This window comes from Medicago sativa, chromosome 1 (assembly GCF_051527215.1).
Source record: "Medicago sativa cultivar Bolivia chromosome 1, Bolivia_mono, whole genome shotgun sequence".
NCBI lineage: Eukaryota > Viridiplantae > Streptophyta > Magnoliopsida > Fabales > Fabaceae > Medicago > Medicago sativa.
Window position 1 is genome coordinate 29,304,446 of NC_140749.1, and position 18,844 is coordinate 29,323,289.

General features: G+C 35.1%; 1 protein-coding gene across 1 annotated transcript; it reads right to left on the minus strand.

The window, feature by feature from the left end:
* Positions 1–5,253: 5,253 nt before the first annotated feature.
* On the minus strand, positions 5,254–7,747 carry LOC146954115 (uncharacterized). Its single transcript, XM_085752010.1, has 3 exons — positions 7,401–7,747; positions 7,041–7,202; positions 5,254–5,603 (listed from the first exon to the last, which is right to left on the minus strand). The coding sequence occupies exons 1-3, from the start codon at positions 7,734–7,736 to the stop codon at positions 5,319–5,321; spliced, it is 783 nt and encodes a 260-aa protein (XP_085608136.1). The 5' UTR covers positions 7,737–7,747; the 3' UTR covers positions 5,254–5,318.
* Between the last annotated feature and the right edge of the window lie 11,097 nt (positions 7,748–18,844).

Sequence of the window (18,844 nt, forward strand, 5' to 3'; positions counted from 1 at the left end):
CTTTTTACACATGAGAGTCCCTAAAATAAGGGAGCCCAGATCCATCTCTAGATAACAAAGGATAAAAGAAAAAAAAGGGCTAGCAGCCAACAAGACATCAATTAGCTCAGCAATTAAAGCATTCCTGCAGATTTTGTAAGTCAAGCCAAAGCTGACTTCTTTTTACATAGTAGGTATTAGCATATATATCAGCTAAATGAATCAAAGAACCACATTGTTGAGGTTAGCACTAATCACTTTGAGCGGCATTGTTTCCCCAGCCTTTGATATTCCAATACAGTAAAATTATGATGAAATGTTGTGAGCTTTATTCTTTTTGGAGCGGGTGGTGATGCCTGTCTCATGGGGGCCATGTTATTTCTGCTTATTTTTCTTCTTATGATCCTTTAAAGCAACAACTTGTTGCCTGATGGACTATAAGAGTGATCAGAGGGCCATTCATTATCTGATTCTTCATCTACTGAGTCTCCCCATAACTTCTGGAGTAGCTTAACACTCCTTTGTACATCACTAGAGGGCTCAGCAGTGCTAGGCTTCAAGTTAGTTACCACATGTAGCTTGTCCAAAGTCAAGGCACTAGCATAGATGGTAATAGGTTGAGGAAGATGCACCAAGGAGATCCCTGGATCAGGATCAATATTCGGGTCCACAACCCTGATGGAAGAATAAGCATAGACTCGCCTCCCATATATGTCTTGCTGAGATGTTATGGGTGACTCAGGCACAAACAAAACATCCATACCTGCAGCATGCTCATCAAAATAGACAGTAGATATTTGCTCATCACAGACCATTTTAATGGAAGCATTGGTAACACCAGGGAATGACAGCCTCCCAGTTGAGTTACCATGTTGAGGAGAAGATGAAGATGCAATGGGGAATGACAGCCTCCCATTGACATCCTTCAACAGCTGCTTACTTGAATCCATAGTGCCAGATTGAGAAAGCCCCTTTTTCAATTCACTAGGCTTCTTAATACTGACACCAGGTTCAATGCAAGCATTCCCCTTAGAACCTGATTCAACAAGCGCCAAGATATCATGTTGCATATCTGTTGTGCTGAGTTTGTTCATGTTCCACTAACATGTTCTCCCTAAAAGGAATTTCAGCATCCTCATTTAAAAGGTCAAATGAGTTGTGTAGAGCTAAGGCCGGATCTGTGGTAGCATCCTTCATGATTACTGTAACAGTCTCATCATCATTAGCTCCATCCTTCTCTATAGTATCAAAAGCAATCAAACTATCCTGGTCCAGCTGTTTGGCAGGTGTATCATTGGTGAGAGTAACTTCATGAATCTTTTTGTTTGACTGCATATTCTTAGAGTTTTCAGCTTTCTTGCCATGTAAGGCTGTGATGGAGTTGTGCTTGCCAGTGGTATTAACTTATTGTATCTTTTTGACATTCAATGATGAGCTAGTCTTTCCAATTTTCACACAATCTTGTAGGGTATGGCCCAACATCTTGCAATGAGCACAAAATGAAGGTTGTTTTTCATATTGAACACCAATAGAGAGAACATTACCCTCTCTTTCCACAAACACATTCTCAAACAATTTCTCAGATAAGTCCACATCCAGAAGTACCATGGCATACAAACCAAATTTTCTGTTTTGAGTAGCCTCATCAATAGTGAGAGGGGTGCCTAAACCAGATGCAATCTCAAAGAGGGTTTGCTTCCTCTAGTATTATTCTTGGGGCAAATGCAACAATCTGACCCAAATCTGAGCATGGGTTTGAGTCTGATTATGAGGAGTGAAGTCTTTGGACCAGCAATAGAATCTCAAGAAGCCAGGTTTCAGACTCACCACTCCCATAGCCCAAACCTTACGCATATCCTCAACATTGTTGAATTTGAACTCAAAAAAACCTTTACCTAGGGGAATCACACTCCAATTTTTCAGAGTTGGCCATAAACCTTCTAGTTTCAATTTCAAAGCTTGTGTGGTTAAAGGCGTGTCACCCTTATGCAGAGTAACTCGGCCATGGTGCGAACGCGAACAGAGTTTCCCATTATCGCTTTAGGAGGAAGTTGATTGAGATGAAAATCACCAGAATCCGATAAGGCTTGTGCGAAAGACTTCGCAGGTGTGGTGGGTTTGGGTACCGTAGCATCCACGGCCGCCATGAAAGGCCAGGGACAAACCATGGCGAAAATGCCGGCAAGGTGTTTGAGAAAAAGCGTGAACGGAAAAGAAACCAAAAAATCCAGAAACACCGCAAAACAAGGTGGAGCAAGTGCGATTAGAGCAACAAAGGTGAGAAATCAGAGAGGAAAGTTGAGAAAACGGCGGAGGAGGACTCACCGGAAGGTCACCGGAGTTAGTTATGCTGCCGGAAAAGGACAGTTATATTGTGATAATGAAGAGTTGAACATGTAACATTTGATTGCTTTCATTTTGATTCTTTAAGAGTTGCACTGTTAGACATTGTTATCGAAGAATAGCTACGTATTAATGTTAAAGGAGAAAGAGAAATTATAACTTATTTTATAAAACTTGTCTTCTTTAATGGTATAGAAAAGATAAAAAAAGAGTAATAACTAATTGAAGATATAATATGAAAAATTGTATTTAATGTTTTATTGCTATTATATATAAAATGACTTATAATTTGCGATAAATTTTTTTTTAAAACAAATTATAACTTACGATTGAGGAGTATGTTTAAAAACTTCGAGTCACCCCGTCACAGATATGTCTACACTCTACAAAACACAATTGTCTTCCCACTACTTTCTACCTAATGAAGACTTTGAAATACACTCATTGTTGTTCGTAACAAAAAGAAATTTTGATTTTAGCAACAACTACTCAAGCATTAGACGATGTATACCTTATTTTTAACTTATTTCGTGTTACAAATAAGTTAACAATTGAAGTGGACTAGTCCATACTTTAATTAGACGATGTATACCTTATTTTTAACTTATTTCGTGTTACAAATAAGTTAACAATTGAAGTGGACTAGTCCATACTTTAAATAAAAAACCAACAAATTGACTCTGAAATTGTACCCCTCAAACTAGACGGTCCTTGGGTTGGGGTTGGATGTAAAGTTTTTCAAAAACATTTAAAAATTCTAATAGATTCCTCTATATGTATGAGTATTGTTGATGAAGTGATCATATACAATCTAAGTGGAATCATGTTTCCTTAAAAAAAAAAAAAAAGTGGAATCATGTCCCTATAATATTTTTGACTTTATGCTGCAATGAACAAATGATTAATATAAAGTAGAATATCTTGATTTTAGCCAAAACCACACGACGAAACATGTTTGTGTATAAAAATTAAAAGCTATAAATATATGGTTTCTAGGCTCAAAGAAGTAAGAACTAAAAAGTAATTTTAGGCTCACACTCAAAAAAGTAAATCATCTCTTTTATACATTAGAAATATTAGGATGCTTAAAAAGTAATTTTAGGTGCTGCCATGGTTTTTTGGTGTTGTCATAGTAGATAGGATGCTTAAGTTGTACTGGTGTGGTGGGTGGGGTGTGTGTGTGAAGAATTAGAAATATTGAAGTCCCACATCGGAGAAATATACGTTTTGAAAGGGTATCTTCAAGTATATATATAACTAAACTGAAATGCTAGTTCTTGACTCGAGCTTTAATTCGGTAGAAGATTATTTAACCGTAACATATCCTAGCATATGGATTAGCTCTTCTTATTTCTTCCTAGCATATGTCTCTCTTAAATTTACTCTTTGTTGAGATTAAAGGAGAGAGATGAGAAGGAGACTGGAAGAGTTAATTCAAATGAAAGAGATAATTCAATTTGTAAAACCTTGTTGCATCTTATTTTACAACATATGATTAAATATTTTTCCGATCCCTTAAAAATAAGGACCTAAATTAGTCAATTTCACATTAAAATATGTCTATCCGAACAACACACTTTCGGTGAAGTGAAGGTTTTGATAGTACTCTTACAGTCCTTTTAGAATGTGTAAATTCTGTTCAAGAAACAAAAGTTGTGTTTAATTATCTCTATGGTAAGTGCTTCAATCCAAAGGTTGTTATTTTATTTTTTAATATAGAATTTAACTTTGTTTGTTCAATGTTTTTGATAAATTTTGGTAGCGGTATCAAATTTGTAGAAAATTGATATTGTTTTACTAATTTACTCTTCAAGAGAGACATTTTGTTTTGATAATAAGAATGTTATATTTAAATGAAATGTAAAAATTCTCAGTTCTCTCTTTGTAGCAAGTTTTTCCCCTCTATAATTGTCTTTCCCCGTCCCTCATCCTTTGAAATTCACTTCCTCTTCATATGATGTTTGGACACAACACAATTAAACAACCATTAACAATCATCACCGGGGCAAGAAAAAATTCAAAGTTGAGAAAATATATGAGGGTTTGAAGTTGTGTTGCGTTATGGTCCACGCACTCGGTTCTTCTTCACTTTCTGAATTTTTAATAGCAGAGCGGAAGGCTAAGATCCCTTATAAACCTTGATGTCATATTTATAAGAGAAAAAACTATTTTTTAGATTTACCGAATACATATTGTATTTGGTTAAAAAGTAGTTTTTTACTTATAAGTGACTAGAGAGAGTAGAAACCAGGGAGAAGCAGTTGAATGAGTGAGTGAGAGCAGTCCATTTCAAGGTTTATACACTTTGTTCCATTCCATGTAGTTATGCAAAATATCAGTATTTGAAACACCAATGTATATTTGAAAGGGTTAATTATGTTTCTAGTCCCTATAAAATAGCAACCTTGTAAGATTAGTCCCTACTTAATTTTAATAGCATTTTTAGTCCCTAATTTTAGTCCCTACTGAGTATTAGTCCCTACTCAATTCAAATTTGTTTAATTTATGCTTAAACTCTTAAATTTTTGAACAATTTTTTGCAGACATGTTTAGAACATTACTAAAAGTTCGTCCGCAAAAAATTATCGCAAAATTTGATTTCTACATCCAGATTTTATTACATTTTATCTTTAACTTTTGTCGTTTTAAAAAATTCATATTTAATTCATTTCATGTCAGAAAATTCTAAATTTTAGTAAACGAACCTTTCATAGTGTTCTAATCTTGTCTCAAAAAAATCGTTAAAAAATTTAAGAGTTTAAGGATAATTAATCAAACTTTGTTTTAGCAGGGACTAAAATTATAAGTAAATTTTTTTTATAGGGATTAAAAATGCTATTAAAATTAAGTAGGGACTAAACTTACAAGGTCGCTATTTTATAGGGACTAGAAACATAATTAACCCTATTTGAAACACCATCAAATCTGGCTATTATAAATTTAAAATCTATCAAAAAGCTAGTCATTTAGGAATTATTATATATTTCCTAACCTCATCAATCAAATATGAGTTTACAGGCCGTTCGGTACGTAGCTAATTTCTGTAACATTTGGTATTTAGCATTTAAATCGATAGAACACACACTATGAATTGTCATGGTACATAATGCTCTTGAGTTTTGCATTACATATTTTGCAAATTGAATCTCGTTCTTTCTGCCTCTAAAATCTCTAAACAAGCAAGTTTTGAGCTGAGATGAAAGGCAATGTGGAACAATCTGTGGGTCTTCCCAATTGGTTTCATGTATTCCTACATTTTCCATTAAATTGTTTTCCATCTCCTGTAAAAAAAAATTATGTTCAAGTAAATTTCCACAAAGAAAATAATAATAATTGAAATATGTAAAGGTAGAGTTCACAAATCAAATTAATGAAGTTAGAATTCTATACAACATATAAATCAAATTAAGTCATTTGACTAAATGGAGATGGAGGTTAATTCAAAATCGGAGGTCCCTTTCGAAGGATGTGTTAGTCGAAAAATATGGGAATGGGGTTTCGAATGTCGATTGGAAAATGTTCATTGGCCTTACCATTCTTCAATGATATTGTCTAGTTAGAGGCGTCGGTAGGGAGTGATTGGTTCTATTAAGAGTCTCATGTCGGATAGGTGATGGCCTGACAATGTGTTTTTAAGTGGGGGCAAACCTCATCTCACAAACCGGTTTTTTGGGGTTGTGTTAGGCCTAACCACGATTTCTAAGATGGTATCAGAGCCTCTCCAAGATCCAATGGGCCACCTGCTATCAAGTTTCCGCTATCAGGCCACCCACCATTTATGTCCACGAACCAAGCCCATAGTGCTGGTCGTGAGGGGGTGTGTTAAGAGTCCCACATCGGATAGGTGATGACCTGACAATGTGTTTATAAGTGGGGTAATCCTCACCTCACAAGCCGGTTTTGTGGGGTTATATGTTAGGCCCAACCACGATCTCTAAGAGGTTCAAAGGGGAAGTTGTTCATGTTATGGGACACAAAAGCTCGACGAGTTCTTGGAAGGATGGTTAGTTGAGAAATGTCTCTTTGAGAAATATTTCCACGTTTGTTTTCTCTATCGGTTCAAAGTCTCTTTGAGAAATATTTCCGCGTTTGTTTTCTCTATCGGTTCAAAAAGAAGCTAAAGTGAGTCATTTGAGGTTCAGGTTGTGGAGGTGGGATTTTTTTTTGGCAAAAAAATCTATTTGTTTGGAAGAAACACTTTTGAATAATTTAGTGGAGTTGTGGAGGAGGGTGGTGGTCAAAATAGGAGGATCGATGGGGGTGGCTTCCAAAAGACGGAGTTTTTTTGTGAAGTCGACAAATAAGTTGTCAGAGGGGGTCCTTTTGAAAGAGAATAGGATGGATAGCTTGGTGGAAAAGGTGTTTACATCGATCTAGAAGAGTCCGATTCCATCCAAAGTTGTCGCATTCTCGTGAAAATTACTTCTTAATTGGAATTTTGGTTTGTTAAGCTTTAGCCTTTTGGTTCTTTGTATTTGTGTTAATACTGTTGTGCTTCTGTTTTTTTGCGCAGCGGATAGTGTTTTGTTTTGAAGTAGCAGCAGAGCAGCATCGGTTGTTGCCGTGTTGGTATTTTGGTTGTTCCGTCTATATATATATATATTTTTTTTTTTATGATCTTTGTGCTAGATTGCGCTTCTTGCGCTGACTGTGCGTTTCAAATTTTGAATATAATTTGCAGTAAAAAAACAATAAACCAAGCAAATTAAATGAATAACCTGATGAATGGCAAGATGTTGAAGCTTGGGACTCTGTTGAAGCACTTCTAGCATCCACCTCCATTTCCCACTCCAAGTTTTACCCTTATAGCCAAGGAAGAAAACCTCTATTTGGGTTAGGTTATGAAAAGTGTGGACTATGTAGAGAAGATGAGGACATCTCTGCATTAGTTATAAAAACAAAGCATTATTATAACATTTACACACAATGACAGACTATTTAATCAATAAGAAAGTCAGCAGTAATGAAGCACGGACACTCTTTGGATTAGGTGTGTCCTGGTGTCGGACACGTGTCACTTCTGACACCAACACAACAATGACATGTATAATTACACTAAATTATGTGAGTTTTCATACCAGATTCACACTCAGAATGCCATGAGTTAATTTCAATTCATAAACCTTCTCGAAGGCTTGGTTTTCGATTCCTTGTTGCATAGAGGCATTAATGAAATGTTGTATTGGTAGCATGTTGGGATATACATCATGGCGAAAGGTGTTCAAGTCTTCAAAGCTTTGGACGTCGAAGTCGAGGGTGAGAACCAAGAGCCATAATGGGTACAAAGGGTTCCATCGTTTTGAGAGGAGTCTTGTGGCGGCAGCGTATTTGGTGGGAAGAAAAGAGATTATGTGAGAAAGAATTGAGTCTGGAAGGGTGCTAATCATGTCTTTGCGAGACGATGATGAAGACATGCCTAAGTGCAAAAAACGGATCAATCAGAGCCTTAAACAAATTCACGGGTCCTCCAAAAAGATAATATTTATATTATGTTTGTTATAATATGTTTGTTTTTTTGTTTTGTTTGAAAGATATAATATGTTTGTTATAATGGTGTAAGATAATATTTATATTATATTTGCTCCTTAAAAGAAAATTATCTTATGTTTGTTACACTTGTGATTTTGAGAAATAAAAGTATAGTTTGTTACTTTGTAAAAAAAAAGTAAAGTTTGTTACAATTTAAAAGTGCAAAATATTTATACATACTAACGAATTGATGGCATTAACGTAGCAGTCTGTCTACTTTCATTTTTTTTTTGACAAAAATAAACGATATTCATTCATTCAAATTGATAGAGTATATCGATACAATACAAATTCAAATTCGCTAAAAACAAAAAGGATGAATTTGTGAACAAACTCACATCATCCATGTTAATAGCATAAAACGGCAAAGTACTTATGCCTAAAAATATTACTAATATGACTATATTAAAGTCTCCGGAATATTCATGTCTCCGGATCTGCAACGTTGACGACGCCAAAGTCATTGTCATTGATCAGATCTGCACTTGCTCAAAGCTAATCTTTCAACTTGAATCAAATAAACACCGCACTAAGACGGAAAATAAAAAACACACCGCACAAAGACGAAAAATCAAAACAAACAGAGTCGTTTATAGACGACGAAATCACAAAAACAAATGAAAGAAAACAGAAAATATGTGAAATCACTTATTCAAATAGGATATAAGGAAAAACAACTCGGAGGGGTGATTTTTGGGTCAAAATTGACCCTAAATCACCCCTCTGACAAGAAGAAGAAGAAGAAGAAAGAGGTGACGGCTAGGGTTTGAGAAGGAGAGACGAGAGAATATTTTGTTATATCTTGTGTTAGTCTATCCACTTTCATGATACACTTATATTAAGAGGATAAAATATTTTTGACAAATAAAAAATAAAATAAGATATTTTGTAGTATCCAATATCATTTTTATTGTTATGAATTTTTGTTCCTATTGTTGTGGTTTGTTCATGTTTTAATAAAATTTAACTAATTTTAAATTGTTATTTTAAATCATATATCTACTATATTAAAGTTGATAGCCACCAAATTTTCTTAATTTACCTCAATTAAACTTATAATTTTTTTAATTTTGACTTCTTCAAAAAATATTCTTAATTTTGAGGGTTTAATGGTCCACTAAAACTTAATCATTTTTTTTGAGGGAAAAACTTAATCATTATTGATTTAAAAATTAAATAAAACATAAAAAACTACCCTCACAATATTAGCCTTAATTTTCGATATCAAAATTTGTATTCAAATCATTGTGATCTAAATAATTAGTTGTTACCTGAGATCCTTAAAAATCGATTTTCTATTCAGATCATTGATATCTTTTTTTTTTTGTTGAAGAAACTATTGACATCGATTAGATTTAATCATTTAAACTCGAGACCTTGAGTAGAACCACACTTTAGGTCCCAAGCCTACACCAACAGATCAACTTAAGTGGGTTCAGATCATTGATATTTAATACTATATTAAAGTTATCTACTACTATATACTGTATTAAAGTTAATAGCCACCAAATTTACTTAATTAACCGAGTAAACTCATAATATTCCTAATTTTTAGGGTTTAATGGGGTATCTACTATATCTACTATACTATATTAAAGTTAATAATCCACCAAATTTACTTGATTGACCTCGATTAAACTCATAATATTTCTAATTTCGAGGGTTTAATGGAGTACTAAAGCTAAATAACTAAGGCTAAAATATGATTTTAGTCCCTGCAAATATGTATCGTTTTGGTTTTAGTCAATGTAAATAAAATTGTAGAAAAAGGTCCCTGCAAAAATTTTCTTGTTTTTTTCTTTTTCTTTTTTATTTGTTTAATTCCATAAATGAATATGTGGCAATTTTAAATTTTTTTAATTCAAAAATTACACACGTGACATCCTACTCATTTAAGTAAGGTAGCACATGTTGACCTGGTAAAAATTAACCTGGGGTCAAATTTGCAAATTGGGCAGTACTAGGGCTGGGTTATAATTTAGTTTGTTAAAGGGCCAAAATCGCAAGATCGTGCTACTTAGGGGGTCAAACTGCTATTAAGCCTTATATTAACTAGCGTTTAGACATAGTTTTAAAACCAGATCAGTCGTGCATTCAATCCGGCGTGGACCGGTGTGACACGATCAAAATCGATGAACCGTTGGTTATAACAAACCGGACCGATTTGATACATAAATTTAATCAGTGAGTTTTATTAAAAAAAATGGCAAAACAAGGTGTTGAATCTATGACCTGAATGGCCACTCCCTTTGACATTTGCACCAAGATTCTCTTTTGAAATTTAATTTTCACATTTTCAATTGAGACAACATTGTTTTTTTAAGGAATGAATTGAGATGACAATGTCATCTTCGCATGTCATTATATACTCAATTATATATATTTTTTGGTCAATTTTGTAAGCTTCAAAATAATTTGTCATTAATAAATAATTATAGGCTTAAATATGAAAATAGTCCCTGCAAATATATGATATTTTGGTTTTAGTCCCTGTAAAAATATTTTTTTGGTTTTAGTCCCTGCAAATATAAAAAATTTTGGTTTTAGTCCTTGTAAAATTGATTTTATATTGGATTTGGTCCTTTTAATGTGTAGAATATTTGATTTTAGTCCCTCAAAATGAGGACTAAAATGAATATTATAGGGACCAATTTCAATATGAAATGATTTTACAAGGATTAAAACAAAATACCAAGGACAAAAACCAAATATTCTATATTTGCAGGAACTAAAACCAAAAAAATATTTTTATAGGGACTAAAACCAAAACGCCAGATATTTGCAGGGACCATTTCCATATTTAAACCATAATTATATAATAAAAAATATTTTTTTTTTCAAAGATACAAAATATTGTTATGAACATTTAACTTGATTAAAAGTTAAAACTATTTATTTAGCACATTTGTTTTTAGGGTTAATTATGTTTCTAGTCCCTATAAAATAGCGACCTTGTAAGTTTAGTCCCTACTTAATTTTAATAGCATTTTTAGTCCCTATAAAAAAAATTTACTTATAATTTTAGTCCCTGCTAAAACAAAGTTTGATTAATTATCCTTAAACTCTTAAATTTTTGAACGATTTTTTTGAGACAAGATTAGAACACTATGAAAGGTTCGTTTACTAAAATTTAGAATTTTCTGACATGCAATGAATTAAATATAAATTTTTTAAAACGACAAAAATTAAAGATAAAAAGTAATAAAATCTGGATGTAGAAATCAAGGGATGTGAGTTATATTCTTGCTGCAAATATTATATTCTTTATGTGAGTTCTTAGGTAGATCCTTCCCAAGGGTTGATGTGTTGCTTGTGAAATAGAAGTTGTTTTGTTTAAGGTTTATATATATATATATATATAGATTATTTACCCCTTTTCATGTGATGCTTGTTTTGCTTATGAATACTTGCTTTGAGGCTGTTTTACAGGTTTATATGTTCATTAAGGTCATATTATCCTTTGGGATACTTGTATATGAGGATTTTTGATCAAAAACACCATTTTAGGTGAATCTGGGCTGTCAAATCTCGCCTCGCGAGTAAGTTGCTCGCAACGGCGAGCTCGAAGGCCGGAAGGGGGGTGTTGCTCGCCTTATACTCGCAATGGCGAGTAAGGCTGCTCGCCTCGCGAGCTCATGTACTCGCCACGGCGAGTGAGTCAGTGCAGCAATGCATTGTTCGTTCGCCCTTTTTCCCCTCTGCCGTTCCTCGAGCTGTTTTCTTGAACAATCCTTTTATAAAGTGAACCCCTCATAGCAAAGTCTTAAGGCATGGCCTTCCTAAAGTTTTCTTAAAGAAAAAGGGTGAAGCAAGTATTTGTTTTGATGGCAAAGCATGACATGAGAAAAAACTAAGTTAAGAATGGGTAGCAAGCTATGCAATTAGATAATGGGAAAGAACTTAGAGCCTCGATTTATATGTATCGAGAACTAGATAGTTAAGTATTGAGTTTTGAATAATAAGAAGAATAGTGATTATTTAATCTATTCACGATCAAGTTAAGATAAGAATTATACGTTTATAATCTTTAAGCAAGAAAGAGTGTTGTGTCTTTTGTATTCCATCAAGGATGGGTGATAGAAGTTTGACAAGTGCACCAAATACTATCGATGTAGTAAAAATATCGATCCCACGAGGACTGTTTTTAACTTCAATAATTCAATCGCGTTATAAAAATAGGATGTATAAAAGTTTATTTTGTTTTGCCACTAGGCAGTAGATTTGGTTTGATTTTAATTAAATCAAGTAACAGAAAATAAAGATTTGATTAAGAAAATATGAGAGAGATGAGATCAGATCCTTCGAATCCTCTAAGTTCCCCTAATCGGTATACCGCACCTATTTGTTATGAATCTTCTTCTAATTTACGATGATTAACAAAATAGCTCTAATCAATCCCTTGAATTAGAACCCTCTTCTCAAACTACAGTCCCCAATCCCTTGGGTGGTCTAATAATTCTTGAAGGTTTTACTGAACGTTAACCTATTATCACTAACAAACGATTATCTATTCCTAGACTAACCCTGTTCATTAGAACAACTCAATTAGGTCTAAGTCGAAAGCCATGGTCAGTGGTCATTCGTTCTCACAAAATCAGGTTATATGTGATCAAGATATAAAAAGCATTAGGAACAATTGAATTGAATAAACTAGAATTGAATTCATAAACAAAATAGAGTTTCACAGCAACATGTGTCAATTAGGGTTACAAATATTCATCTCGGATCTAATCTCTAAGAGATTTAGCTACTCATAATCGAGTTTACAAATAGCATAATCAATGATTGAAATAAAACATACATGAATTGGTAAAAGGTTGAAGAAATCACCCTTCTAGCCGTCTCCGATGTCTCAAAATCGCACTTTGCTCTCCAAAATCGTAACTCCTGTTCTTCAAATTGAGTGCAGTATTTATAGAAGTCATGGGCCTGACCCATCAAAATCGTGCCGCGCCTTTTATATTGGCGTGCCGCGATTTCCCTCAAACAGGGATGTTGTAATTTCGCTTCAAAAATCGCAGCACGGCTTGAAATTGGCGTGACGCGATTTGCTTCAAACAGACTTCAATATTTCAGCTTTTTGTACTCCAGAACAGTATAAATTGCATGAGAACTCTATCAAAATGTCACAATAAGTCCTAAAAATTACGTAATGACAGCATGTCATTACAACCCTAAACTTAAACCATTCCTTGTCCTCAAGGAATTTGCTTGCAACAGTGACAAACGACGGTAAAATAACAGTTACCTGACAAAACGCTAGTACCCAAAAGTTCATTCTCCTTCTAGCTAAAGATGAGCTAGTTTGACTTGTTCGCATCCACCAATTCACAACTCCTCGCATCAAATTGAAATAGGGTTCTACCAGTCGACATGCAGGTCTACATATTACCATACGCTTGAAAAGTTTCTAAACATCAATCAAAGTCAATATCATTACACACTTTTGAGGTCTTTAGGGTTATAACGGGGCTCAGGTGAAAGGTGGGATATATTTAGATAAGTAGGCTACACAAAATTTGAGTTAGGCATTCCTACAAGTGTAAAACAAGATTCAATCCCCCAATCCTTATTTGAAACAAAACTTAGGTACCTAGAGAACATTTTCAATAACTTTATCAAAAGCTTGGGACACATCGAGTTTGAAGTTACTTGGATATGACATTGTGTGCCCCTTTTTCAATTTCTTTCATCTTTTTTTTTTATACACCTATTTTTGTGTGTATGTTTTTCATTCTTTTTCATTTTTCATCACTTGTTCTCTAGTACCCCCACCCCAAACTTAGTAGGTTGCAAATTCCAAAGGCAACCCCAAACTTATTATCAAGCAACATCCTACATAGCCTACCTCAAATTAAAATTTCAAGGTAATCATCCTAAAAAGGCTCTAGGCTTCATTTGTAGTTTGTCACCGAACAAAAAGTTCTAATCCTACCGGCTCACAATTGGTTAAGAAAGGATAAAACAAATTAAAATAGGGTAGGCTTCAAAGGCTCACAGGACCAAGCACTTTTGCCTCAGTGTGTAATTAACAAAGACCAATCAATAATAGAGAAACAATGCAAGTTCTAGAAATGTAGTTGCATGGAAAACTAATCTAAATATAAGTAAATTGAAAAACAAAATATGGCAATGAACCTTATGGCTGAGATTTCTGGGAGTATGTGACTACCTAGCAACGCCGTACACTTCGCCTATGAATCAAGTCACCCCTCCTTTAGAACTTTTGGAATACAGTTTCATCAAACAACTGTTACTAAACTGTAAAGAGTCAACTAACAAACAAATTCGTCAATAATAAACAAGTGCAGATTCATCACAATACGGGGAATAACATGTTCAACGGACTTTGACAATACAAGAATATAAAAACAGTACGAAACAAAAACAAAGTACTAAAAAGAAAAGTACAACGAAAACACTAAAACAAGCAAAGCTGAACCCTCAGTGGTCCAGTCCCATGTCCACATCCTCATCACCACCAGTCTCAGGTAACCCATCAAAGGAGGCTGGCGGGATTTCTCAAATCTCTCGAAAGAGCCAGTGATCAGCCTCCTATGCATCTGTGCCGCTACAGCAAACTCAGTGGAAAACCTTCTCCTCTCTCCATTTGAGGTAGCTGCTACTGTGGGGGTGCTTCAGGTGCACCACCTCTCTTCCTCATAAACTCTTCATACTTCTTCATAAAGACATCCATGGTCTTGTCGGTGATAGGCTGAATAGTAGGAGTATGCAAATCACCCTCAAACTCTTGCAATAATCGAACCATTCTCTTGCGTCATCAGAAATAAACCAATTAACATTTGATGGTGGGGCAGCGTTTCTTTTGCGTTTGTTTTGGCTAGATGAAGGTTGGGTGGTAGTTGTCTTAGGCTTGGTTTGTTGTCTAGTTTTTGGTTTTGAAACATTTTGTGTTTTGGGTGCCATTTGTGTGAAAGTTTGAGAGTGTGTGAAAAAGGGTAGGTTGTTTTGGTTAATTGAAATGGATGAAGATGAAGAATGTTGGATGAATTGGTGTTGGGATATGCTAAGGAGATGAAAAATTGATGAAAAAGGGTTGATTTTCGTGGGTTAGGGTTCTTGGAGAAAATTGGGCAGAGTAACTAGGAAAATGGAAAGAGGTTTATGCTGAAACTGCTGGTTCTTTAATAGGCTCTTGCAAAATCGCGTTACGATTGGGAAATCGTGGTGCGATGGCAGTTTGTAAAGGTTACCTTTTTCAAATTATCACAAGGATCGTATCACGATTGTCACCACCGTGACGCAATTTGGCTGAGGCAGAAAGGGGTGCAAAATTTTTCTGAAATCGAACCACGATCCCCCAATCGTAATACAATTTAAGCGGTCAAGTCCAGGCAGTTTTACTTCAAAATCGTATTATGATTCGACAATCGTAACGCGACTTTGAAGACATAATAAAAAATTTTAAAGTTTGCAATTTTATCCTGGACTTCCACTTTTAAGAAACAAGAGTTTTTGAAGAGGAGATTGGGACACAACATCAGTATTGTATCACAATCTTCTTGGCAGGGCTTGCACACTAAAACTTTGAAAGAAAAATTCCTGCCTGTTTTGTGTTTCGTTGTTGAAAATATTATTTTTTATATTGAAAACAATAAAAATAAATACTACCTGAAATTAAATCTAGTGGGTTGCCTCCCACCAAGCGCTTTCTTTTACGTCATTGAGCTTGACGCTTCAACCACTGTTAGGGTGGCAAATATGTCAGAAAGAACACATCACCCTTCTTCTTCCTCTTGTTAGGCAGGAAATCCATGAACTTGGCATAAAGAAGTAGGTGCTCCCATGTGCTCACAGTTAAACCTTTGGAATTTAAGCTCTCCCACCTTAGAGAAGGACATGCATCCATTTGCACACGAGTGATTTCCTTAACCCCTGTTTGTTCAGACTTCGGGAAAATGTCAGCACTCCTCACTTTTGGATTTTCTTCCACCACAACCTTGTGACACTCAATCTCCATATGAACCAGCTTCCTCTAAGACTCATGTGCTTTTTCAACAAGATCACCACACTGAACATCAAACTTCTCAAATGAAACTTGATTTGACACCAAGAAATCATCTAAAATATTCTGAAGTTGAGTATTGTAATCGATGTTGATCACCTCTTTCTTCCCTTCACCATCACTACCTGGTTGATTTGCCTCTTGATGATCACAACTCGAGATTTTGTTGTCCAAAATTTTGATCTTAAAAGATAGCATATATTTTTCATACTGCAACTTAGCAATCTCTTCTGTGTCATAGAAGAGTACCTTGTCTATCATAGCTGCAAAACTTGGATAAACTTTTCAGTAGCACAGTACAATGAGAAGAAAACAAAGAGCATAATATTTTTTTTAATATATATATATACAAAAATATAAAAGACAGAAATCCTGAATAATAACGTAATTGCCAAATTGAAATGACTCAACAGTCCCCGGCAACGGCGCCAAAAACTTGATAGAAGTTTGACAAGTGCACCAAATACTATCGAAGTAGTAAAAATATCGATCCCACGAGGACTGTTTTTAACTTCAATAATTCAATCGCGTTATAAAAATAGGATGTATAAAAGTTTATTTTGTTTTGCCACTAGGCAGTAGATTTGGTTTGATTTTAATTAAATCAAGTAACAGAAAATAAAGATTTGATTAAAAAAATATGAGAGAGATGAGATCAGATCCTTCGAATCCTCTAAGTTCCCCTAATCGGTATACCACACATATTTGTTATGAATCTTCTTTTAATTTACGATGATTAACAAAATAGCTCTAATCAATCCCTTGAATTAGAACCCTCTTCTCAAACTACGACCCCCAATCCCTTGGTGGTCTAATAATTCTTGAAGGTTTTACCGAACGTTAACCTATTATCACTTACAAACGATTATCTATTCCTGGACTAACCCTGTTCATTAGAACCACTCAATTAGGTCTAAGTTGAAAGCCATGGTCAGTGGTCATTCGTTCTCACAAAATCAGGTTATATGTGATCAAGATATAAAAAGCATTAAGAACAGTTGAATTGAATAAACTAGAATTGAATTCATAAACAAAATAGAGTTTCACAGCAACATGTGTCAATTAGGGTTACAAAGATTCATCTCGGATCTAATCTCTAAGAGATTTAGCTACTCATAATCGAGTTTACAAATAGCATAATCAATGATTGAAATAAAACATACATGAATTGGTAAAAGGTTGAAGAAATCGCCCTTCTAGCCATCTCCGATGTCTCAAAATCGCACTTTGCTCTCCAAAATCGTAACTCCTGTTCTTCAGATTGAGTGCAGTATTTATAGAAGTCATGGGCCTGACCCATCAAAATCGCGCCGCGCCTTGTATATTGGCGTGCCGTGATTTCCCTCAAACAGGGATGTTGTAATTTCGCTTCAAAAATCACAGCACGGCTTGAAATTGGCGTGGCGCGATTTGCTTCAAACAGACTTCAATATTTCAGCTTTTTGCACTCCAGAACAGTATAAATTGCATGAGAACTCTATCAAAATGTCACAATAAGTCCTAAAAATTACGTAATGACAGCATGTCATCAATGGGTATAAAAGGTTTTCCAAGGGAAATGGGGTAAGCCGTAAGGGACCCGCACTTCACTAAGGGAGTCCGGTACGCCTTGCTAGACATTTATACCGGTAGTCAGGGATTAACTTCCGGGGTTACTCCACACGGAACTAATCTGTAAAATGAATTCAGATATTCTTGATTATTCAACGCTAACTTCTAACTTAATATTTGAACATGTATTATGCTTGCGTATGAAATAAGATATGACTTAATATGTACAAGTTTAGAAATCAAGTAAAGGAAGTATGTCGATGACGAGTTAGGTTTTACTTAATCGTCCGACTTAGAGATGTGTCATGGAAGATAGTTCTTGATACTTAGTGCGTATCTTGATATAGCGATCTTAGACTTTTCCCTTGATCGCCATGACATGTATAGAGTAGTAAGACCTTTAGTAAGATTTTAAGAATCTACGACGGATATAGCATGCATTACCGTCTAGATAAGCAAAATCCACACACGTATAATCAACCGGCAGGTTGTAATTTAGACACGTGATGACCATAGGTTTTCCCCAAGGTTATCACTAGCCTAGGCTAGAAAGAACTCACTGAGGCATTATGTCTCATCCAACTCCTTATTTGTTCAGGTTCACAGGTTGCTCAAAGAAAATGTAAGGAAAAAGCTTTGGATTGATCGAGCTTGCAGAAATCAAAGTGGAGTTGAATTAAGGATGCATATGTTATATTATTTAAGTTATGTTGTTAGACTTCGTAACTAGATTTATGAAGCAAAAACTTTGGTGTGTAATAATGTAACATATGACTCGGAAGCTTTGTATCTTAACTCTCGACTTAAAGTCATTTCTGTATTGTATAATTATTGTATCCAATATCACCTTATAACGCACATTTGATTATTCTAGATAATTTCAAATATGGGTGTTACAATTGGTATCAGAGCAGGTCGTTTCAGATCGTGCCTTGGGTCATTAATATTACAATCCAAGTAGCTGTTCTTTTGAGTTTAGGATGTTGTCCTCATTGTTATATTTGGTTAAAATTGATCACTTTGACTTAAATATGACAGTTTGAGCGAGAATGTCTGGAGCACAAAGAGGACGAGGCCAGCCAAGAGCCAATCAGAATGTGGAGCAGAATGTTAACCCTGATGCTCAGATGTGGGCACAGATGATGCAGCAGAATCAGCAGATGATGCACATGATGCAATAGCAGATCCAACAGAACACACAGTCCCAGCAGCAGTGGGCTGCAACTATGCAACAAGGTCCGGGATTGCATCAACCGCATCCACCACCTCCAGTTGTGGGAAATCCAGCATTCCGAGAATTCAATCGAAACCATCCTCCAGAGTTCGACGGTAGTGGGGAGCCACCTGAAGCTAAGAGGTGGATCAAGCATATTGAGAAGATTTTTCTTATGGCCAATTGTACCGAGGAAGAGAAAG